Source organism: Salmo salar, chromosome 03 (assembly GCF_965601325.2).
Source record: "Salmo salar chromosome 03, fSalSal1, whole genome shotgun sequence".
Lineage (NCBI taxonomy): Eukaryota > Metazoa > Chordata > Actinopteri > Salmoniformes > Salmonidae > Salmo > Salmo salar.
This window is the reverse complement of record NC_138293.1, coordinates 72624854-72647701: the sequence shown is the minus strand read 5'-3', so window position 1 is coordinate 72647701 and position 22848 is coordinate 72624854. Positions and strand designations below refer to the sequence as shown.

General features: G+C 42.9%; 1 protein-coding gene across 1 annotated transcript in view; it reads left to right on the top strand.

Annotated features, from left to right (window-relative positions):
• The window catches only part of LOC106601437 (glutamate receptor ionotropic, NMDA 2C), a 46640-nt gene extending 26415 nt beyond the window's left edge, over positions 1–20225 (top strand). Inside the window, exons 5-12 of the mRNA XM_082971471.1 lie at positions 8825–8993; positions 12577–12730; positions 13177–13302; positions 13511–13740; positions 15816–15976; positions 16190–16377; positions 16804–17036; positions 18101–20225. Coding sequence (XP_082827597.1) covers positions 8825–8993; positions 12577–12730; positions 13177–13302; positions 13511–13740; positions 15816–15976; positions 16190–16377; positions 16804–17036; positions 18101–19729 — 2890 coding nt within the window. The 3' untranslated portion in view covers positions 19730–20225. The remainder of the gene's footprint in view (positions 1–8824; positions 8994–12576; positions 12731–13176; positions 13303–13510; positions 13741–15815; positions 15977–16189; positions 16378–16803; positions 17037–18100) is intronic.
• The last annotated feature ends 2623 nt before the right edge of the window (positions 20226–22848 follow it).

Sequence of the window (22848 nt, the reverse complement as noted above, 5' to 3'; positions counted from 1 at the left end):
CATGCACACACACACACACACACACACACACACACACACACACACACACACACACACACACACACACACACACACACACACACACACACACACACACGTATTCTCTTATATTCCCAAACCTGTTTGGATGCAGTCAGCAGCCCACTTAACCTCCCAGCGGTGATCCCTGGCAGCTGGTGAGACAGGGGATGTTGGGACCTGTCTGTTTACTCTGCGATGTCTCACACCACCCACTCCTTTCCTCCAAACACTTCATTTGTTTCCTTTTGTTGCGGCTGCAGCTCTGCGCCTCCATCGGCTGTCTGCGCGTCTCATTGCCCCTCGCCCTCCTCCTCTTCCCTGTGTCTGAGGGCTGAGGGCACACTCCATTAGTCTGAAGGTCTGAGGGAGGTTAAGGGTGATGTGTCATTAGTGCTCTCTGCATCTCATCATGGTTCACTTGGTCCCCCACACCGCCCCTCCCTATGTGCCACTGTCAGTGAGCTATGGAATGAGCCCCTCCTCTTTCTGACTGTCTGTTTTCTCCTTCGCTCTATACTGGAGATGTCTAACATCCTCGAACTGCTGCAATATCAATGTGGTCCCTTGAAAAAAGTCCAATATGTCAACGTTGTGTGCCTCCACGAGACATTGTGTGCCCCTAAGAGACGCTGGGGACCCCCAAGAGTCAATGTTTAATTTGAACCCTGTTCAAGTCTCCAACACACTGTTAATGACGTCACTATGTTTTCCACCCACATATTCCAACGACCCTCCCATAATCCAGTTAGTGTGAAACTGGAGGACATTTTCCTAATCACGTTCTTGGTAATCCTGTTGATAATTTAGAGGAATGGATTATACCTGCGTCAGCTTCCTCCACTTGATATGCACAGCTAGTGCTGTCCATTTAGTTCCCCTGGATTCTCTCTCTCTCTCTCTCTCTCTCTCTCTCTCTCTCTGTAGATCATTACAGTGGTTGTGTATACAGGTAAAGCAACTTTGTCAGGGTCATTCCAGCCGCTCCACATGTAGTGGGCCCCATGCTGGTGTACACTTCGTTATCATGGTTTAGCATAAGAATGTGTGTGTTGCATTAAGGTTTAGGTCAAATTGTTTCACCCAGGGTAGGGGACGGGGGGGGGGGGGGGGGGGGGGGGGCGGGGGGGTTGAGATAAAGAGACAGAGCAATGCCTGAAGAGGAAGTATTGCTTTAAGCCCCAAAGACATTGGTTATGGGGCAAGGTCTACAGGATTGAGTATGTAGGCTGGTTATCTGCCATGGATGAGCCCGCCATTAGCCAGGCAGCAAATAATCCAGCATTGTGTTTCACTCCTGCCTTTGTTTGTTTGTGATTAATTTGTGTCAGATTTGTTTTGGTCAGCCCCAGCTGTCCGTCCATCTGTCGCAGCCATGACATAATGCGCAGGCCTGTGGAGCCACCCAGTCCCAGTCCCTCCAGTTCTCCCCGCAACCCCACTCCTGACGTCAGCTCCTGGGCACACATCAAGGAGGCCTTTTTATACCATTCTGTTTCTCTCTGTCACTCTCCCTCCTCCACCTTCTTCTGGTATGTTTCTTCCTCCTACATCTCCTTTAGGAAATCATGCTAATGAGATGTTTGCCATATAAACTGAAGCCTCTTGCTCTATTGCTCCAGGAGCATGAAGTTAGCGATGGGCTTTTATGAAACGAGAATAGATGTGTTCACAACAATGTTGTTACTGTTTGTAACCTGATGAGTGGAATTGGTGCATCGACTATCTTGATTGAAAATGGCCACATTAGCTGAGTTCCTAATTCATCCCCATGCATTATCGAATCGTTATGACATGCCATTGGTCACTCATCTCTTCCATTCACATCCAATCCATGTACAGGATCTCTGTAGTCGTTATTCAATAAGAATATGAATCAGGTGAAGACTTGTGAATATCCCAAAAAACTCTCAGCCAATAACATTTCTCCACCGATTAATAACCCTGGATGAGCGACAAATAGCCTCCTTCATATTAATCAACTCACACCTGTCTGTCTCAATCAATAACAAGCTGCAATGGTAACAAACAAACCAATATTCATATACAGAAAACCGATAGCCGTGAGCAGATTAATTACATTTCACAACAATATTTTTGCTGTCTGCATTCTTGATTCAGTCATAGCTGTTCCATTCAGATCTAGGAAAGTATTGGACTGCCTTTGTATTGGCCTTAACACTAGAAAACCCTGGCCTGGAGGGAACCCCTTCAAGCCAAAACTAGTCATTTTGACTCCAACATTCTCACAGTCCAATAAATATCAAATCAAATAAAAAATTTGTAATTTTAGTTGTAGACCTTACTTACAAGCCCTTTTAAGAAAAATAAGTGTTAAAACTTCTTCGGGATCGGTGTCCCGTCCACGGGACGGTTGAGCTTACGTTGGCTAATGAGATTAGCACAAGAACATTTCCCAGGCAGAAAGCTTAAATTCTTGTTAATCTAACTGCACTGTCCAATTTACAGTAGATATTACAGTGAAAGAATACCATGCTATTGTTTGAGGAGAGTGCACAATTTTGAACTTGAAAAGTTATTAATAAACAAATTAGGCACATTTGGGCAGTCTTGATAGAAAATGTTGAACAGAAATGCCATGGTTCATTGGATCAGTGTAAAACTTTGCGCGTACACTGCTGTCATCTACTGGCCAAAATCTAAATTGCACCTGGGCTGGAATAATACATTATGGCCTTTCTCTTGCATTTCAAAGATGATGGTTAAAAAAATACAAAATAACATTGTTTTTTTTCTTGTATTATCTTTTACTAGATCTATTGTGTTATATTCTCCTACATTCCTTTCACATTTCCACAAACTTCAAAGTGTTTCCTTTGAAATGGTACCAAGAATATGCATATCCTTGCTTCAGGGCCTGAGGTCAGGCAGTTAGATTTGGGTACGTCATTTTAGGCGAAAATTGAAAAAAGGGGCGGATCCTTAAGAGGTTTTAAGTAAAAAATAGATAAGTAAAAAATAAAAGTAACAAATAATTAAAGAGCAGGAGTAAAATAACAGTAGCAAGGTTATATACAGGGGGTACCGGTACAGAGTCAATGTGCAGGGGCACAGGTTAGTCGAGGTAATTGAGGTAATATGTACATGTAGGTAGAGTTAAAGTGAATATGCATAGATAATTAACAGAGAGTAGCAGCAGCGTAAAGGGGGGGGGGACAATTCAAATAGTCTGTGGAGCCATTTGATTAGCTGTTCAGAAGTCTTATGGCTTGGGGGTAGAAGCTGTTAAGAAGCCTTTTGGACCTAGACTTGGTGCTCCGGTACCACTTGCCGTGCAGTAGCAGAGAGAACAGTCTATGACTAGGGTGGCTGGCCTCTGTAGTGCCTTGCGGTCAGCGGCTGAGCAGTTGCAAATACCAGGCAGTGGTGCAACCAGTCAGGATGCTCTCGATGGTGCAGCTGTAGAACTTTTTGAGCTTTTTGAACTTTTTGAGGATCTGAGGACCCATGCCAAATCTTTTCAGTCTCCTGAGGGGGAATAGGCTTTGTCGTGCCCTCTTCACGACTGTCTTGGTGTGTTTGGACCATGATAGTTTGAAGCTCTCAACCTGCTCCACTACAGCCCCGTCGATGAGAATGGGGGCGTGCTCGATCCTCCTTTTCCTGTAGTCCACAATCATCTCCTTTGTCTTGATCACATTGAGGGAGATATGATCATACATTTCATATATGCTGTCGGGAAAAAAATATTTGGGTTGTGTAAATGAAGGCCTTGGATAATGAAAAAAAGTATTATTTCAAAGAACAAAGTATATCATTTTCATGAGTTTATGTTACTGTAGGATATCTGTTGCCTCATGCTCAAGTGTGGAGCTCCTGGAACAGTGGTTATTCTTGGAAAAAGTGATATTTTGAAATAGAGCTCATGTCTCCAAACACTTAAAACGTTTTACCTGCATGTGACTCTTAAAAGTCAAGTATGGAGTGGGGGATGACTTCAAAAATGGCAGAGATATTTCAATTTTAAATTCATATTGAGTCAAAATGACTCACTTCCAAGCAAACTGAGAACATTTCCAGAACATTAGCGAAGATTCCCTTTAAGTTCCAGTTAGGGTTGATAACATTCAAAAATAATTTAATGAATGTTTTTTATATATTTATACAATTTTATGTTTTAAATTAAATATCTTTGTAATGTTCTCCTAACATTCACTAAAATGTTGTGAACAACATATGTATCAACCACCACAGGACATTCCCCAAAAGTTCTCATTATGTTTCCAGGTAATGTAATAACACAATGTACCAGTAATGTTTTCCCAGCAAACCAAAATTGGTTCGATGAAATTTCCCAGAATATTTGTTAGGTTGCGGCAAATGTTCTCATAACACAAAAACTGTCCAGTCGTGCTGATGATTATACAATGTTTGTATAAAATATTCACCTGATGTTGCAAGTATTTTCCCAGAAAACATTTTGTCTGTTCTTTAAAGGTTCCCAGTATGTTTCATTAGGTTGTGGGAACAGTCTGGTGGTAACATTGTGGGGATATGACAAGAGATAGGTTCCCAAAACACTAAAACTGTCCAGTTGTGCTGACATTCAGATAATGTTTGTATCAGGGTGCACAAACATTCCTTTGATGTTGCAAAAATGTTGACAGAACAGCCTTTCTGAGTTCATTAAAGGTTTCCAGAACATTTAATTTGGTTGTTGGAACAGTGTGGATACATTACAAGAAACAGGTTCCAAAAACATGAAATATGCTCAGTTGTGATGACATTCATACAATGTTTAAGTTAGGTTTCACAGGACATTCACTTAATGTTGCAAGAACATTTTTGTGATATATTCACAAAGGTTGCACAGAACATTTCCACAATGTTGCATAATGGTCCACAATTTTCAAATAAGTCAGTTTTTATGATTTTCACGCAAAATATATACAGTACCAGTCAAAAGTTTGGACACACCAAGTCATTCAAGGGTTTTTCTTTATTTGTACTATTTTCTACATTGTAGAATAATAGTGAAGACATAAAAACTATGAAATAACACATATGGAATTATGTACTAACCAAAAAAGTGTTAAACAAATCAAAATATATTTTATATTTAAAATTCTTCAAAGTAGCCACCCTTTGCCTTGAAGACAGCTTTGCACACTCTTGGTATTCTCTCATCCAGCTCCATGAGGTAGCCACCTGGAAATCATTTCAATTAACAGGTGTGCCTTGTTAAAAGTTAATTTGTGGAATTTCTTTCCTTCTTAATGCATTTGAGCCAATCAGTTGTGTTGTGACAAAGTAGGGGTGGTATTCAAAAGATAACCCTATTTGGTAAAATACCAAGTCCATATTATGACAAGAACAGCTGAAATAAGCAAAGAGAAACGACCATCCATCATTACTGTAAGACATGAAGGTCAATCAATCCGGAAAATGTCAAGAACTTTGAAAGTTTCTCCAAGTGCAGTCGCAATAACCATCAAGCACTATGATGAAACTGGCTCTCATGAGGACCGCCACAGGAAAGGAAGACCCAGAGTTACAGAGTTCACAAAGTTCAAGTAACAGAGACATCTCTACATCAACTGTTCAGAGGAGACTGTGTGAATCAGGTCTTCATGGTCAAATTGCTGCAAAGAAACCACTACTAAAGGACACCAATAATAAGAAGAGACTTGCTTGGGCCAAGAAACACGAGCAATGGACATTAGACCCGTTGAAATCTGTCCTTTGGTCTGATGAGTCCAAATTTGAGACTGTATTTATCAAGGCACAAGGCGAGACCCAAATACAGACACAGGAGCCAGATGGTTGGAGTTTTACAATTTTTATTAATCCAAAGGGGTAGGCAAGAGAATGGTCGTGGCCAGGCAAAAAGGTCAAAACCAGATCAGAATCCAGGAAGTAGACAGGCTTGTGGTCAAGGCAGGCAGAATGGTCAGGCAGAATGGTCAGGCAGGTGGGTACAAAGTCCAAAAACAGGCAAGGGTCAAAACCGGGAGGACTATAAAAAGGAGAATGCAAAAAGCAGGAGAACGAGAACAACGCTGGTTGACTTGGAAACATACAAGACAAACTGGCACAGAGAGACAGGAAACACAGGGACAGGTGAAACAGATCAGGGCATGACAGTATTGTAGGCACACTACAAGGTAATACATGGCATTTTAATTGAATTCATAGGACATTTGAACAGTGTTTATCATACAAAGACAACCATATTTTTTACACTTCATATGTTGACAAAATGCACATTATTTCATTTGAACAACATTTAATCATACGAATACAACCATATTTTACCAGTACTATGAAGAGGATGGGAACATTTTTAATAACTCAGAAATTGTGTTCTGTGTCCTGATTGACCATATTAGACTGAAAACCCCCACAATACCACAGCTATCTCCTGGTGGCACATGGTTAATGATTTGGCTGCAAGATTGCAGGTTCAATCCCACATTTTCTTTAACCATGTTTTTTTTTTTAAATGAAATTGAGGCTCAGATATAATCTACTAAAAGATATTGTCTTTATTTCGTACAAATGTATAAATCCAACAGAAATGCAGAATTTAGAATAACCGTAAAAAAATGTTTACGTTGTGTAAAAATTGACTGTTCAACTTTTCAAAAACACACCCGATATAATTCCTATCTTGAGACGCTTCCCATGGTCCCCCTGCCCTATTTTTCACGATCTGAAAAGCAAACGTGATCCTAGATCAGCACTCATAGTCTTGGATACTTTGTAAATTTGGGCCCCCAAGTACGCAGCATATAAAGAGGATGGGTGATGTGATGGTGTATAACCCAGCTACCAGTATTTCCCTGGCTTAGTCACGTCTAAGAAAACTAAAAGGAAGAATGGAATTCCTGACTGACCACACTGCCATGGCTATATGCTGAAAAAAGAAAATGTAAGAGAGCTTCTCTGGTGTTGCAGAGGATAAAAGACCTGGCTTGAGAACTGAACATTGCAGGTTCAGAACCCACGTGTGCAGATTGTCAACATATGAAATGCACTGAATACAACAGGTGTAGACTTTACTGTGAAATGCTTACTTACTGTCTATGACTTGGGTGGCTGGAGTATTTGACAACTTCCTCTGACACTGCCTGATATAGAGGTCCTGGATGGCAGGGAGCTCGGCCCCAGTGATGTACTGGGCCATACGCACTATCCTCTGTAGTGCCTTGCGGTCGGATGCCAAGCAGTTGCCATACCAAGTGGTGATCAGGCAGTCAAATGCTCTCAATGGTGCAGCTGTATAACCATTTGAGGATCTGAGGGCCCATGCCAAATCTTTTCAGCCTCCTGAGGCGGAAGAGGCATTGTCGTGCCCTCTTCACAACTGTGTTGGTGTGTTTGGACCATGATAGGTCCTTAGTGATGTGGACACCGAGGAACTTGAAGCTCTCGACCCGGTCCACTACAGCCCCGTCGATGTGAATGGGGGTGTGCTCGGCTCTCCGTTTCATGTAGTCCACGATCAGCTCTTTTGTCTTGCTGACGTTGAGGGAGAAGTTGTTGACTAGCACCACACTGCCAGGTCTCTGACTTCCTCCCTGTGGCTGTCTCATCTTCATCGGTGATCAGCCCTACCACAGTTGTGTCATCTGCAAACTTAATGATGGTGTTGGAGTCGTGTGCGACTGAATTAAATAATGTGTAAATGTTGAAATGTCCTTTGAAAAAAATGTAAATGCCATGTGTCTCTAGATCACCTTCAAATGCAAATTGCCATTAAATCAGAAGAGAAACATAATGCGGATGTATTCCAATCTGCTTTATCATGCTTTAAGGAGCTACAAATTCTCATGCTGAGAATGTTGTGGTAATATTAGGTCAAACTTAAAGATAACATTTTTGAACATTTCTGAGGACCTTCAAGACAAGGTCAAATGTATATTGTGTGAACCTCAATGGAATATTATGTTAAACCTAAAATAAATATGCTATGAACGTCATAAAAACGGACTTATTTGGAAATTGTGCAACGTTGTGGGAATGTTTTTTGCATCCTGTGTGAATATCACAAGAATATTCTTGCAACATTCCAGACAACTCCCATAACTTAATTAAATGTTCTGGGAGCCTTTAAAGAACTTAGACCCGGTGTTCTGTCAACATTCTTACAACATTATAGGAATGTGCTGTGCAACCTAACTTAAACATTGTATGCATGTTATCACAACTGAGCATACTTTGTATTTGTTTTATCCTAAAAGAAACAGAATTATCTATCTGTACAACTGGACAGATTTTGTGTTTTGGGAACATATCTTTTTAGATGTCCCCACAATGTTCCCACCAGACTGTTCCCACAACCAAGTGAAACATTCTGGGAACCTTTAAAGAATAGACAAAATAGGTTCTAGCAACGTTCTTGCAACATCAGGTGAATGTTTTTTGCACCCTAAAAGAAACATTGTAGAATTGTCTGCACAACTGGACAGTTTTTGTTTTGGGCATAGATCTTTTCTTATGGCCCCACAATGTTCTCACCAGATTGTTCCCACAACCTAAAAAACATTCTGAGAACCTTTAAAGAAGAGATTAAATGCGTTCTAGGAATGTTCTTGTAACATCGTGCAAATGTTTTATACAAACATTCTTGAATCATCAGCACGAGTGGATAGTTTTTGTCTTATGAGAACATTTGCCGCGACCTAATGAATGTTCTGGTAACTTTCACAGAACCAATTTTGGTTTGCTGGGTTAGCTATTCTAGTGTTAACCCAGGTCACAGTAGAAGTGGTAAAATTGCTACTGTTGAAGGCTTTGGAAATCTTTACTATTCTGTGTATTTTTTTGTCCTCTGTCTCCCCAGTATTGTAGGTCATACTGAGCCCTACACCAAACTGTGCTGTAAGGGTTTCTGCATAGACATCCTGAAGAAGCTGTCCCGCACCACCAAATTCTCATACGACCTCTACCTGGTCACCAACGGGAAGCACGGCAAGCTGGTCAGAGGCAGTTGGAACGGCATGATCGGAGAGGTAAGGAGATGATGGTTATTCTAACAAGCATTATAATTAGCCACCTGTTAAAAAGTTAGCATATTAAATACATTAGATTTAGCCAATAAAATTGAAGGATAATACAAAACGTTTATTTCCATTTATATAGACATACCCAAAAATATTTATTTTTCATGAGATGGCCATAAACAATAACTAGTAATGCTGCATAGTTCTAGAAAGGTCTGGCACTCACCTTTTTGGTAAAAAGGTGTTATAAATTGCTGAGGTGTACTTGATTTTGAGGACAAGCTCCAGTATATAGTACAAATATTATTAAAATATTAAAAACCATATATGATTTTTTTTCCTGTTCATCAAAAGTGTGGGAATAGGGCTTGAAATTACTGAAATGCTTTCTAAATATAGTAACAATCAAATTATAAATGACTTACTATAAGATTTCACATTTACTATAACTGTAAAATAAATATGATAAATTTAGCCCTATTTCATATAACTGATGACAGAGCATTTTCTGCCTCCTCTGAGCTCAGAAACACCATTCAAAAGTGGTCGTGTTTCAATTCTTGACATTGGTGATTTAGGTTTATGTTTATTAGACCTCACGATAAGATCTAGATGCAGACAGTTCGAAGTAACAAAAATGTATTACAAAAACAGGGGGCAGGCAAACGATAGGTCAAGGGCAGGCAGAGGTCAGTCATCTAGAACAGAGTCTGAAAGGTACAGAACGGCAGGCAGGCTCAGGGTCAGGGCAGGCAGAATGGTCAAAACCGGGAAAACAAGAAAACAGGGACTAGAGAGAACAGGAGTACGGGAAACCGCTGGTAGGCTTGACGAGACAAGACAAACTGGCAACAGACAAACAGAGAACACAGGTATAAATACACATAATGGGGAAAATGGGCGACACCTGGAGGGGGTGGAGATGAGCACAAAGACAGGTGAAACAGATCAGGGTGTGACAATGTTGGCAATGAGTTCAGAATATCATTAAAAAGAAAAAGTAATGAATAACAATGAATGAATTGCCCTTAATAAAAACAAATAGGTATTATGGTCCAAATCCAAATAAAGGGAAACTAGACTAGAGTGTAGGGTTGCAACATTTCAATAAATTCCCTGGATTTCCCAAAATCACATTGGTGTATTCTCAGAATCAGGAGGGCATAAGCAGGAGATCTGGAATCCTCCAACCATCATTTCTGGAAAACCAGGGAAGTTTTCCAGAAGGAAGTTGTTGAAAGTTCATTCTTCTTGCTGACCGTGTTCCGGAAGAGTTTGAGGTTACAACATTAGTTTTCAGGGAAGCTATTGTTCTCACTGGGGCATTGGCCACAGTAGCACCGGTAACGGCTGACACAATGCCAGGCAGAGTGCCTGGACTGTAAACCCACTGGCGAGTCCATCAGCATGTTAAACATTACAGTTGTGTAGGGGAAAACGTCAGTAGAGGTTATTAAGAGGAGATATCATACTGCGGGGAAGGGAGGGAGTTGTAGAACAATAGGACTGACTCTGACTAGACTAGCAACAACCTTTATATAGGGTTATCAGCTTCACAACATGACGCAGTTTCTCTGGATCTCCGCAAGGTCTATGCAGCTGCATGCCTATCAAATCAATGATAGGCTTTCTGTGGTGCCAGGGTTTAGCTTTGCATTAGCTAATGGATAAATGTTTATTGGTAGGCCTATTTGGTCATCATTTTCTCATGTTAAGCTTAACATTTCACAAAGCTATACACGGAGTGGCAATGCTATAATATTTAGACTGCTGGCTCGTGGCAATAATGTAATTACAGTTGGAAATTCAACCATTGCAGATTGTAAAATAAATATTAGATGCAACAGCATACTAATCAGCTACCAATAGATTTAAAAAATATATATACAACTGTCCTGTATAGGCTACCTTAACCTGCATGACATGAGACGTCCTCGCGCTCTCTCCCAGATTGGATAGAAAGTTGTGCATAAAACCAGACTAATAATGCCAAATAATACAGTCAGTCCACCCTGAAAACACTAGCTTACTAGGGATTGTTTCATTATGCAGTGTACTATCTATAGCTATATACTGTATTTAGCTGCTATTTATAAACTTTTTAAAAATGATACATCAAATAGCCTAACAATAGGAAAAAAAGTTGTTGGCTTGAGGATAAATTCAGTCACTCTTCATTGTTGAACTCAGCGGGTTTTGTCTGGCTAATAACCTACACAAATGGGCTATAATATTCAAAGTAAATTTTATTAAATCAATTAAATTTACTTTAATTCTGTCCTGAACCTGGTGTTCTGAAGTCCTCCTTTTTTGTCTGTAAATGTTTTCACCACAGCCTGTACGTCCAGGTTGCGGGCCAGACTGTTTTTCTGTACTGAGTATTGCCAACCCAGACAGTCTTTCCTGAGATTGTCAGGAAAGACAGCTGCACACAATTTAAACTGAGTCTTGAACGATGCAGGCCAAGATATACCCGAGATAAGGGACTCTTGATATTGTAGCCACACAAGTCAGACGCCGATTCACCAGTATGAACGAAGTTGCAAACAATTTTTTTTGTTCAAGCCCTCAAGAACTGTTGTCTGCTAAATATGATAATCTGTTTGCATCTGCCAATTTATTGACCGTCCTGTATACAGACGACCTGTCCCCATAGCTTCCTATACAGTTCATCTCTTTCTTTAACATCTTGAGGCCGGCAATTAAGGAGAATGAGAGGCTCAATAAAAGATGTTACAAAACTGGCACAACTCCCTTCTGCCCAGTTTCCTTGATGTTGCTATAGCGATGAAGCTGTTTTTACCATCTCTGTAACTGTCGCTTCTGCAGAGAGATTGTTTTATAAACTAAAACTGATGAAGAACGACCTAATAAGCATTAGGCTCTCGGTCTGAAATGTGCTTTTGAACATCTGAGTAAGTGCCACTCGTTGCACTGGCGCCGTCGTAGCCTTGACCACAACATTTGTTCACTGAAATCTCCTTATACCTTTAATCAGTTTATTGAAATTTTTTTAACTTTTTCAGTCACATTCCTGAAAAATGTAAAAGGTTTATGAATTACTTTTTGGAGGATTACTGTCAAAATGATGACATCAATGACAGGCGCATGGATCCCCAGAGCTCGTGGGGTCCCCATGGCTTGTGGGCCCCCTGCCTTGCGGGGGTGTCTGGTATGCCAGTGTTTACAATGCCCAATTGCTGCTGGTAACACTTTGTCAGCCGGAGTCAGGGACTAATGTAACAGGTATTAGGTCGATGCTATATGCAACAATATCTAATGGATTAGGAATTAGGATTGATATTGCATAATGGATGACATTGCATGAATGGGTGGGTAGATGCCATGGGCTGTTATCTGCATCTGTCTGGATGGGTTGTGTAGTATATCAGGGATAACACTGTACACACTGTATATCACCTACAGGGATTTAAGTCTTGCATATCAGTGTTGATAGATAAAATGAATCAAACCGGTCAACAGGGGGCATCCCTAATCCCACCTACTACAGTGTTCAATTTATTACAGATCATGGAACATATAGACTGTAGACTTTCTATGTCATAAAAATGTCCTCTTCCGTTCTCCCTAGGTGGTATACAAGCGGGCAGACATGGCCATTGGCTCGCTGACCATAAACGAAGAGCGCTCAGAAATTATCGACTTCTCCGTGCCGTTCGTGGAGACGGGGATCAGTGTGATGGTCGCCAGGAGCAATGGGACCGTCTCTCCCTCTGCCTTTCTTGGTGAGCATGTTAAACCTGTTCATGTAAACAAACAAAACATTTCTCTACAGAAATAACAAATGACTTGGCTTAAAAAAGCTTGTTTTACCATCTGAAATCAGAGATGGCAAATGGTACTTTCTCTGGACAGAGTTTAGAACTCACAACTGAATTTATCGTACAACAAGCTGCCTCACGCTACATAAACAGGAGATTCTTCTCCTATGAGTGGTTCCGACTCGCAAAAGCCAAGGCTCGTTCAAGGCTACGCTACTTACTTTAATACTTCTTAAAGAGCATCCCTTTCAGAAGCTGCTGACAGTGTGCTACTATGGTAATACAATACCACGTTGTCCTTGCCATTATCTAGCAAGCAGCTGTCAGAGCACATGGTTTCAACGATTGCCAGAAAGATGTTCTGATTCTTCTATAGGTGTTCTGATTCCTCTCTCCCTCCTCCTCTATAGAGCCCTACAGTCCGGCGGTGTGGGTGATGATGTTTGTGATGTGCTTAACGGTGGTAGCTGTCACAGTGTTTATCTTTGAGTACTGCAGCCCTGTGGGGTACAACCGGAGTCTGGTGAGCGCCAAGGGTGAGTGTCAGCTCCGACCACCTTTCCCTCTACCTCTACCCTCCCGTATCAGCAAAGGTAGAAAGTCACGGAAAAGTAGGTTGAAAGAACTCTATATTATATCACAGAAAATATTAAATTACATTGAAATGGAATGCAAACGCATGTTATATACGCCCGCTCTGAATCCCTTCTGTCTTTACCACAACCACCATCCTGTCTTCTCCAGATCCCGGAGGCCCCACCTTCACTATTGGGAAGTCTGTATGGCTGCTGTGGGGCATCGTCTTCAACAACTCTGTTCCAATTGAGAACCCCAAGGGCACCACCAGCAAGGTCATGGTCCTGGTATGGGCCTTCTTCGCTGTCATCTTCCTGGCCTCCTACACTGCCAACCTGGCAGCCTTCATGATCCAGGAGCAATACACTGACACAGTCTCTGGACTGAGTGACAAAAAGGTAGGAGGATTCATCAGTCATTGGTAATTCTGTCTGTGTTCAGTCTTTGAAAGGGGGAAAGAATTATGGGCATACTGTAGTGTTTGATGTTTGGCTTAGGCAAAATATAGAGTGGCCTATTTCTGATGAGCAAACAGTGCCTGGCTGCAAACGGTTTGAGAGAATACAAATAACCACGGGCAGAGCCTCAATGTCATGACTGTGACTTTTTCCACTCATACTAAAAACATAATAGGATTCCCAGCGTCTGTGGTGAAATTAAATTAGATCCCTGAAGTCTTTAGGTATGATGTCTGTGAAAATCCCCTGGATTGTATTACACCAGTGGATTTGCCAAGCTGCCAGTGATTATATATTCTAGTATTAACTTATGCATATTTGTGTGGCCTGTGGAGGTGCTCTACACCAGTATTGACAAGGAAATCCATGTTAAACCTTCAGTGCTAGAAATGATTTGTAGACTATCTGCTTTAAGGCACTGAGGCATTAGAGAGGCATTTGAGGGAAAAGACCAAGCTGTCCACTGCTCATTATAATTCCGGGAACTCATTTAATATTCTTCCCACATAATCCATTAGCTCTACATTGTGAAAAAAAGACAAGAACCCATAAAGTGTCTTTTGACAGTGAGTCTACAGATCAAAACCAGGGCAGAATCCACAGAAGCTCAGAGAGAATAGACAGACTGGACACTGCAGGTGGAACATTTAAATTGAGCTGTATGATCTCTAAAAAGGGACGTTCTCTGAAAGTGTTTCAAACAAGAGGCTTGTGCGGAATACAAACTGGTTAAAGGACAGTAACTGATGTTTATGTAGTGACGGATGATTGTTTCTCCTCCTGGGACTGTTCACTTCAGAGGCATGGAGTCATGCATGGACAAGACCTTGCCATTTCCTCAGAGTGACATCATGTACAGACAGGCACCTCCCTCTTTAGACCCTGTCTGTGCTAGTCTCTCCTTTCTGTACAAGCTGTCAGATGTTAACAGATTTTTGTAAGAATCCTATACACTTAACTTTGGCCAGCTAGACTCAAGCTCTATGGGTCAACCGTCATCCATGCTTTTAGTCAGGGTTTTCACTGCTTCCCAACAGGCATTTACAACACAGAGCACTGTGTGACATCCTGTGCCCTGGGGGCACTATCACACTGCTACAGCATTCCCTCATTCACATAGCAGCAGTGTAACCTTGGTCTGTTGGGTGAGATGAGATGAGGAACACAGGCTGAGTGTCCTAATGCAGCCAGTGTACAGGATACAGGACAAATGGGAATGAGGACAACACTCTGTCATCTCTCCAGCTCCTCCACCAGACAGCAGTGAGACGTTGGATGCATAAGACTGGCACCAAAGGTCTCATTAATTCATGTGAAATGGCTCAGAGGACATTTCTCTGGAAAAGCCAAGGTTACTAGGAATTATCGCTCACTGAAGTATTTGCGTTAATGAACAAGTACAATTTATTTCCAGTATATTGCACAGTCAGGGTATTTAAATGAACATGGTCCACTCTGCGTCAAAGGGGCATGGCAAAATAAGGAGAAATTAGGAGTTTTTATTACAGTCAAGGGGGAAGAAGTAATTTTCTAATTCTCTGGAAAGTATGGCCTGGACTTAATTTCTGTTCATTGTGCCCTCTAATCGTCAAATTGAGAGAGGCATTATAGAGAGGGTAACCTTAGCTGACCACTTAATTGAGTGAACAGCACTTGAGGGTACAGGCAGATATCAAAGAGACAGTGGTCTAGTGTAGTCAAGGACAAGGTCATCAGTGTCGTTGTGTTCGTTTCTTTGAGGTTTATATTCACGCCTCTGGGTTTGCGTGGCATATCATACACTCTTAGAAATAAAGTGCTATCTTGAACCTAAAAGGGTTGAGACATCAGATCTTAGGAGAGGGTGGGGGGAAAAATGGTATTACTTAATATGCAAGTATGTCAATGTATTTCATATTTTAAAACATTTGATTTAATGAATAGTGCATGTATTCTTCCTAGACATGTTGGGTATCCTGTTCAAAATGTTTCTTGTTCATGCATTTATATTTCAAACTTCTACATTTCCCAAACAGTTTCAGAAGCCACAGGAGCAGTATCCACCATTTCGTTTTGGTACGGTCCCAAATGGAAGCACAGAGAGGAACATCCGGAGCAACTACCCTGAGATGCATGCCCACATGGTCAAATACAACCAGAAGGGTGTGGAGGACGCCCTCAACAGCCTCAAATCAGGGTAACACTCTGTAAATAATCATTATACACAGTCAGTGACAGAAAACAGACATCAGCGTAACACATTCTGAAATGTCTAAGCAAATATTTTATGTTTGATGAAATTATAATTCATTAGATAAGTTATTACATGGTAATTAAATAGTAATTAAAAATACATTTGTCTATCATTGCATTTTCCCACTAGATAAATCCCTATTGTTATTATCTGTAGGAAACTGGATGCCTTCATCTATGACGCTGCTGTGCTGAACTACATGGCAGGTAAAGACGAGGGCTGTAAGCTGGTGACCATCGGCAGTGGGAAGGTCTTTGCCACCACTGGCTACGGCATCGCCTTGCAGAAGGAGTCCCGATGGAAACGTCCTATAGACCTGGCCCTGCTCCAGTTCCTAGCTGATGGTAAATTACAATTAACCCCAGGTGGAGTGGGATGGGCGGCTAATTGTAAATCTTAGCTGTACTTATCCTTTTAGGTCCCAAATACTCACAAATTTGCTAAACTGGTAAACTGCCCATTAATGATAAAAATGCGTAACTCACACAAGTAAGCTAGTATAGGCCCGCAGAGCCTCAAGATTAGAAAAAACAAAGCTTTAATGAAAATACTGGCGTACATTGCACCATGGATCACTCAGAGGTACTGTAACATAGAGTTTTGACTGTGATCCAGGGAACAACAAGTGTAAAATGCTGAGTCAGGGTGTGTCAAGGGGAGTGATGAGGGTGTGAGATTGGCATTGACACACAATGACAACAACCGGCGCAAGAGTGTTTTAATGAAGACCTGCAAGCCTCTCTGTGTTCTGTTCTTCCCGCTCGCTGCAGGTGACACACAGAAGCTGCAGACGGTGTGGCTCACAGGGATCTGTCGTAACGAGAAGAAGGAAGTGATGAGCAGTAAGCTGGACATAGATAACATGGCGGGCGTCTTCTACATGCTGCTGGTGGCCATGGGGCTCAGTCTCCTGGTGTTCAGCTGGGAACATCTGCTCTACTGGAAGCTGAGACACTCAGTACGCAAGTCTGAACGCCTCGACTTCCTGCTCGCCATCAGCAGGGTAGGTGTGGCTGACCCTTCTTCCGAGGGACAGGGGTGTACATAGGCCTAATGGGATGTACACACTGAGGCATGTCTTAGATTGCGAAGGCCTTGGGTTCTGCAGAGAGAATGTGGTCCAATCACCATGGGAAAGTTGATCTGTTAATCTAAGGTACAAACCCGTTTTTATAGTAATGAATTCCATAAAGTAATGACATACAGTGTAAGCAACAATTCAATGAAAGCAGCAACAATGGCATAATTTTGCAAAGTCTAAGAAACCATAAAATGTGTCGTTTCTCTTTTCACAAACACAGCAGAAAAAATGTTTTACTTCCTGACCATAAAGTTCTCAGTCTTTCTTAGATTTTTGCCTCACAGTAATGCTTGGGAAATATTGGTAATGCACTAGGTCAAAGCTGTACATGATCAGGATATTTCAAGGGCACTAAAATAAAAATGATGCGAAAATAAAATTTGTAAAAAGCCATAAAATGACTTTATGGAGACCGTGCAATACTGTTACGGTCCTGATCCGTCTGAAATTGAATTTAAATAGGCCCATTAACAATCCATCTCAGTGTTGACAGTGGTGAAGTGAGATTAAGCATTCTAGACTGAGACCCAATTTGAAAGTAAAATAAAGCCGGCCGAATAAAAATTGGAAAACTAATTTAGCAAGTGCATGGTCAGCTGCTGCTTTTTCATTTACTCTCTTTCACAGTTTTCTGTGTGTTTAACACCGACCTGAATGCATACAAGCTTTCAAAACAAAACAAATTGTCTATAAACTATTTTGGACAATCCTGAATCGAATTTGGCTTTCACACTTCTCTGTGTAATTGTCTTCACTTCATTGGTCAGACAGGTTAATAGAAATTGTATTTGCTCAAAGTGAATGTTATCAACACAAGCAATAATGTTTTCTAAAGTCAGGATTAGAAACAATGGCCAAAGATAATTAACACCTGTGGGATTTAATCTTGTCAAACTTTGTGTAGGGTGAGAAATTTGGATCTGTTCCAAAACCTGACAAGGTTTTTTGATGGATGCTAATCTCCTCCTCCTTCGCTGTCTCTGCAGGGAATCTACAGCTGCTTCAACGGTGTGGAGGAATCTGACCGCAACGGAAACCTGCAGAACCCTGACGTCACCACCAACTACACCCAGGCCAACATGCTGAAGATGCTGCAGACAGCCAAGGACATCGTGACCTCGACCAGAGTGGAGAACTCCCTGGACAATGCCACCAAGACCATAGAGAACTGGAGCCGGCGAGGAGCCGACAATGTGCGGGTTGGCCTGCCGCCTCGGGTGGCAACCACTATAGACATGGGCCACAGCCGCCTGCCCTACATCTCCAGCATCACGGACAACCACTCGCCCTACCCCCAGAGGGCGCTCGCTTCCACCTTCCCCATCCACTACTCGGACAGCGCTACCCAGCCCCTGCTGGACAAATCCAGGGTGGTGACGCGGCCTACCCCGCTTCGCTACACCCTACCGGCCCGTGGCAGCCACCACTTCTACGAGAGGACCCTACCCATCTCCAGCCTCAGCAGCCCCCACATCGCCATGAGGGACCCTGCTCCCCCCAGCACCTCCAGTCACAACCCACACCCCCACCACAGCAGCAGGCTGTATGTGGAGAGCCAGCCCCGGCACCCCACCTCCCCGTTTGTCCCCTACAGAGAGTTCCAGGTGCCTGACATCTATGTGGAACACCACAAGGGGCCCCTGGGACGGAAGTTCAGCTACCCCCCTGACCACATGGGCAGGAAGAAGAGGTCCCACAGCTACGTGTTTTCTGAGGCCCAAGACACCAGGGGGAGGAACGACTATGATGAGCCAACCTCATGTCTGGCTGAGCTGAGGGCCAACCACCTCCTGAACAACCACACCCCTTCTGCATCAACCATGGCCTGCATGGGGGGCCACTACCCCAGTGGCAGCGCCAGCTGCAACTCCTGCATGAAGCCCTACCTGGAGCCTGAAATGGAGGATGTGCCCTTGCTGGGGAAGGACAAGGTCAACCGCCGGGCCTCTTTTCTCAAGGCCACCTGGAGCAGTGACAGGATCCGCCAACTGGGCGAGAAGCCCTCCACCTCCACTATGCCTGACTTGTTCCCCCGCGTAGTGGTGGCCAACCCCAAGCCCCACAAACTGTACGGCAGCCAGGGGAACAACCTGTGCTACCCCCTGGCCGCTGAGCCTGCCTACCTAGACCCGGCCCATATGCGTTCCTACCCCTACAAGCAGCAGAAGCTCAAGTGCTCCCAGTCCACCCGGTTACCATCCTACAGGGAGGCTATCCTGCAGAACGCAGCCGCTTTGCGGCGCTCCTCCTCCACCGTGGTGCACAGACACTACTCCACCTACCTGAACTCCTACACAGACCTGCCTGTATACGTGGGGCCGCTGCCCCAAGGGCCCGGGCAGTTCTACGACAAGGACATGTGTCACTTGTTCCCCTGTGCAAGCCACTGCCCTAACAACAATGCCCTGGTGCCCCGTATGGGGGACCGACAGGTAGTGTACCAGAACAATATGTTTGGGGGCTACGAGGGCGCGGTGGGGCGGTCGCGGGAGGAGCCCCCCCTGCCCGGGTCTGGGAGCAGGGATCGGAGGGAGGTCCTGGTGGCCAGAAGAGTCAACAGTCCCTATGTGCCAAAGACCTGGGGCAGAGTATCCAGTCTGGAGTCTGAGGTCTGAGCCCCTCCCCCTCCATACCTTCAGGCTGATGGACTATCCCTCCCACTGGGGAGGGGAAAGCCTACCTGGGGCCTCCCCCTCAGCCTTTGGTTTAGGCAAAAATGAATGAATTAGCTACCAATATGGATGACTTGAGAGTGTTTACTCAGTGCAATAATATCCTTGGCTGACGGAAGGAAGTAGAGGACATTGAAAGGCTGTTAATGCTGGGACATTGTCAAGTAAACATTAAGCGATAAGAAAAGAAAAGACAATGTTGAATAGTATTTAATACCTTCAAATTTAACCTGTTGATTGTTATTTAAAATATTTTTAAATGCTGTTTTGCTGTGAGAGAGAGAGACCTGGATGACAATACACTGTAGCCGCTCACTCAGTTTAGACACACTTTACTTTTCTCTTCAATCATTTCGGTATCCTTCCATTTAAATGTAGACACATATAAAAAGAGAATAATACTTTTGTTATCAAACCACAGAAATGTCTTCCACGACTTTTGTAAGTCCAGGAGCTGTCCGTTTAAGGCTTTTTGGCTCCGGTGGTCACTGATGTAATTTGACTTGGATTTTAAAAGGGAACATTTTTAATTATCATCTGTATTTCCATTGTTACTCTACTCTTTAATAAATGACACGGCCACCTCAAGGCCCTTTTGGAATTGTCTATATTTTCATTTTCTGAGTAAAACTCCACATATGGTCTGTAATGCCAGCAGAATGGAATAGCAGGTCAGGTCCCAGCACTCTAGATGTTTGTGTCTGCTTCAGTTCATTAAGTGGGCCACCTCTGTTGACTCATCCAGAAAGGTCACTGGATATCAGATCCACTAGACAGCGCTGTGTTCAGTTCACATGCCAACAATAGGGCAGACAAGTAAACTACAGCTCCTTAAAAGACAAGAACACATTTGTATTTTACTAACACCCCACATAATCTGTTCAGAAACTGTGATATGTCATCAATCTATCAAATCACTGTATGAGTATTCTGCTGAACATCGTAAATACATTTTAAAAAGATGAAGTGGAATAGAAACATGTTCAGTTAGGTAACAAATCCAAACAGAGGCTTTGAATTGTCTGTATGACTAGGATGGCCATGCTATTGTCTGAGCAGTGATACCTGTGACAGTAAATCTTCCCTCATGGCTCATCATGGGATTCCAATGTCATTAGCCTATCAGTGATTCTGCCAAGATGCATGCACACACACACACACACACACACACACACACACACACACACACCACACACACACACACACACACACACACACACACACACACACACACACATATACACATTCACATACACACACTTTCACACTGGCTTCAAAGGGTGGTGTTCATCAACACCTCAGTTTACTCACTTACCAATGACTAGGGGGAGCTTTGGCACACCACATTCATCATTGTCCACACTGGGCCTTACCTGAAAACAGAAGGCAGAGATGGGCAACTGGCCCCCGGATCAACTTCCAAAAAATATACTGAGTGTACAAAACATTAAGAAGACCTTCCTAATATTGAGTTTCCCTCAGAACAGCCTGAATTTGTCGGGGCATGGACTCTACAAGATGTCGAAAGAGTTCCACAGGGATGCTGGCCCATGTTGACTCCAATGCTTACCACAGTTGTGTCAAGTTGGCTGGATGTCCTTTGGGTGGTGGACTATTCTTGATACACATGGGAAACTGTTGAGCGTGAAAAACTCAGAAGCGTTGCAGTTCTTGACACACCCAAACCGGTGCGCCTGGCACCTACTACCATACCCCGTTCAAAGGCACTTCAATCCTTTGTCTTGCCCATTAATTTACACATTTTGAAGTTACATCAATAAGGGATCATAGCTTTTACCTGGATTCACCTGGTCAGTCTTCGCCATCGAAAGAGCAGGTGTTATTAATGTTTTGCTCACTCAGTGTATATACAATTGTTGCTTGTGTATTCTACTATTCTCACTCTCAACATTAAGTCCCCACCCACTGAGTCCCCACCCATATAAACTCAGCAAAAAAAGAAACGGCCCTTTTTCAGGACCATGTCTTTCAAAAATAATTCATAAAATTCCAAATAACTTCACAGATCTTCATTGTAAAGGGTTTAAACACTGTTTCTCATGCTTGTCCAATGAACCATAAACAATTAATGAACATGCACCTGTGGAACGGTCTTTAAGACACTAACAGCTTACAGACGGTAGACAATTGGGAGTGGCAGGTAGCCTAGCGGTTAGAGCGTTGGACTTGTAACCGAAAGGTTGCAAGATCGAATCCCTGAGCTGACAAAAATCTGTCGTTCTACCCCTGAACAAGGCAGTTAACCCACTGTTTCTAGGCCGTCATTGAAAATAAGAATGTGTTCTTAACTGACTGGCCTAGTTAAATAAAGGTTAAAAAAAAATAAGTTAAGGTCACAGTTATGAAAAATTAGAACACTACTGACTCTGAAAAACACCAAAAGAAAGATGCCCAAGGAGGCATGAGGACTGCAGATGTGGCCAGGGCAATAAATTGCAATATCTGTACTGTGAGACTCCTAAGACAGTGCTACAGTGCTACAGGGAGACAGGATGGACAGCTGATTGTCCTTGCAGTGGCACACCACATGTAACAACACCTGCACAGGATCAATACATCTGAACATCACACCTGTGGGACAGGTACAGGATGGCAACAACAACTGCCTGAGTTACACCAAGAAATGCTCAGTGCTCAGACTGTCTGCGAGAGGCTGGACTGAGGTCTTATAGACATCACTGTCGCCTATGGGCACAAATCCACTGTCACTGGACTAGACAGGACTGGCAAAAAGTGCTCTTCACTGACGAGTTATGGTTTGTCTCAATCGGGGTGATGGTCGGATTTGCGTTTATCATTGAAGGAATGAGCGTTACACTGAGGATTTGGAGGTGGAGGGTCCATCATGGTCTGGAGCGGTGTTTCGCATCATCGGACTGAGCTTGTTGTCTTTTCAGGCAATCTCAACGCTGTGCGTTACAGGGAAGACATCCTCCTCCCTCATGTGGTACCCTTCCTGCAGGCTCATCCTGACATGACCCTCCAGCATGACAATAGCCATACTGCTCATTCTGTGCGTGATTTCCTGCAAGACAGGAATG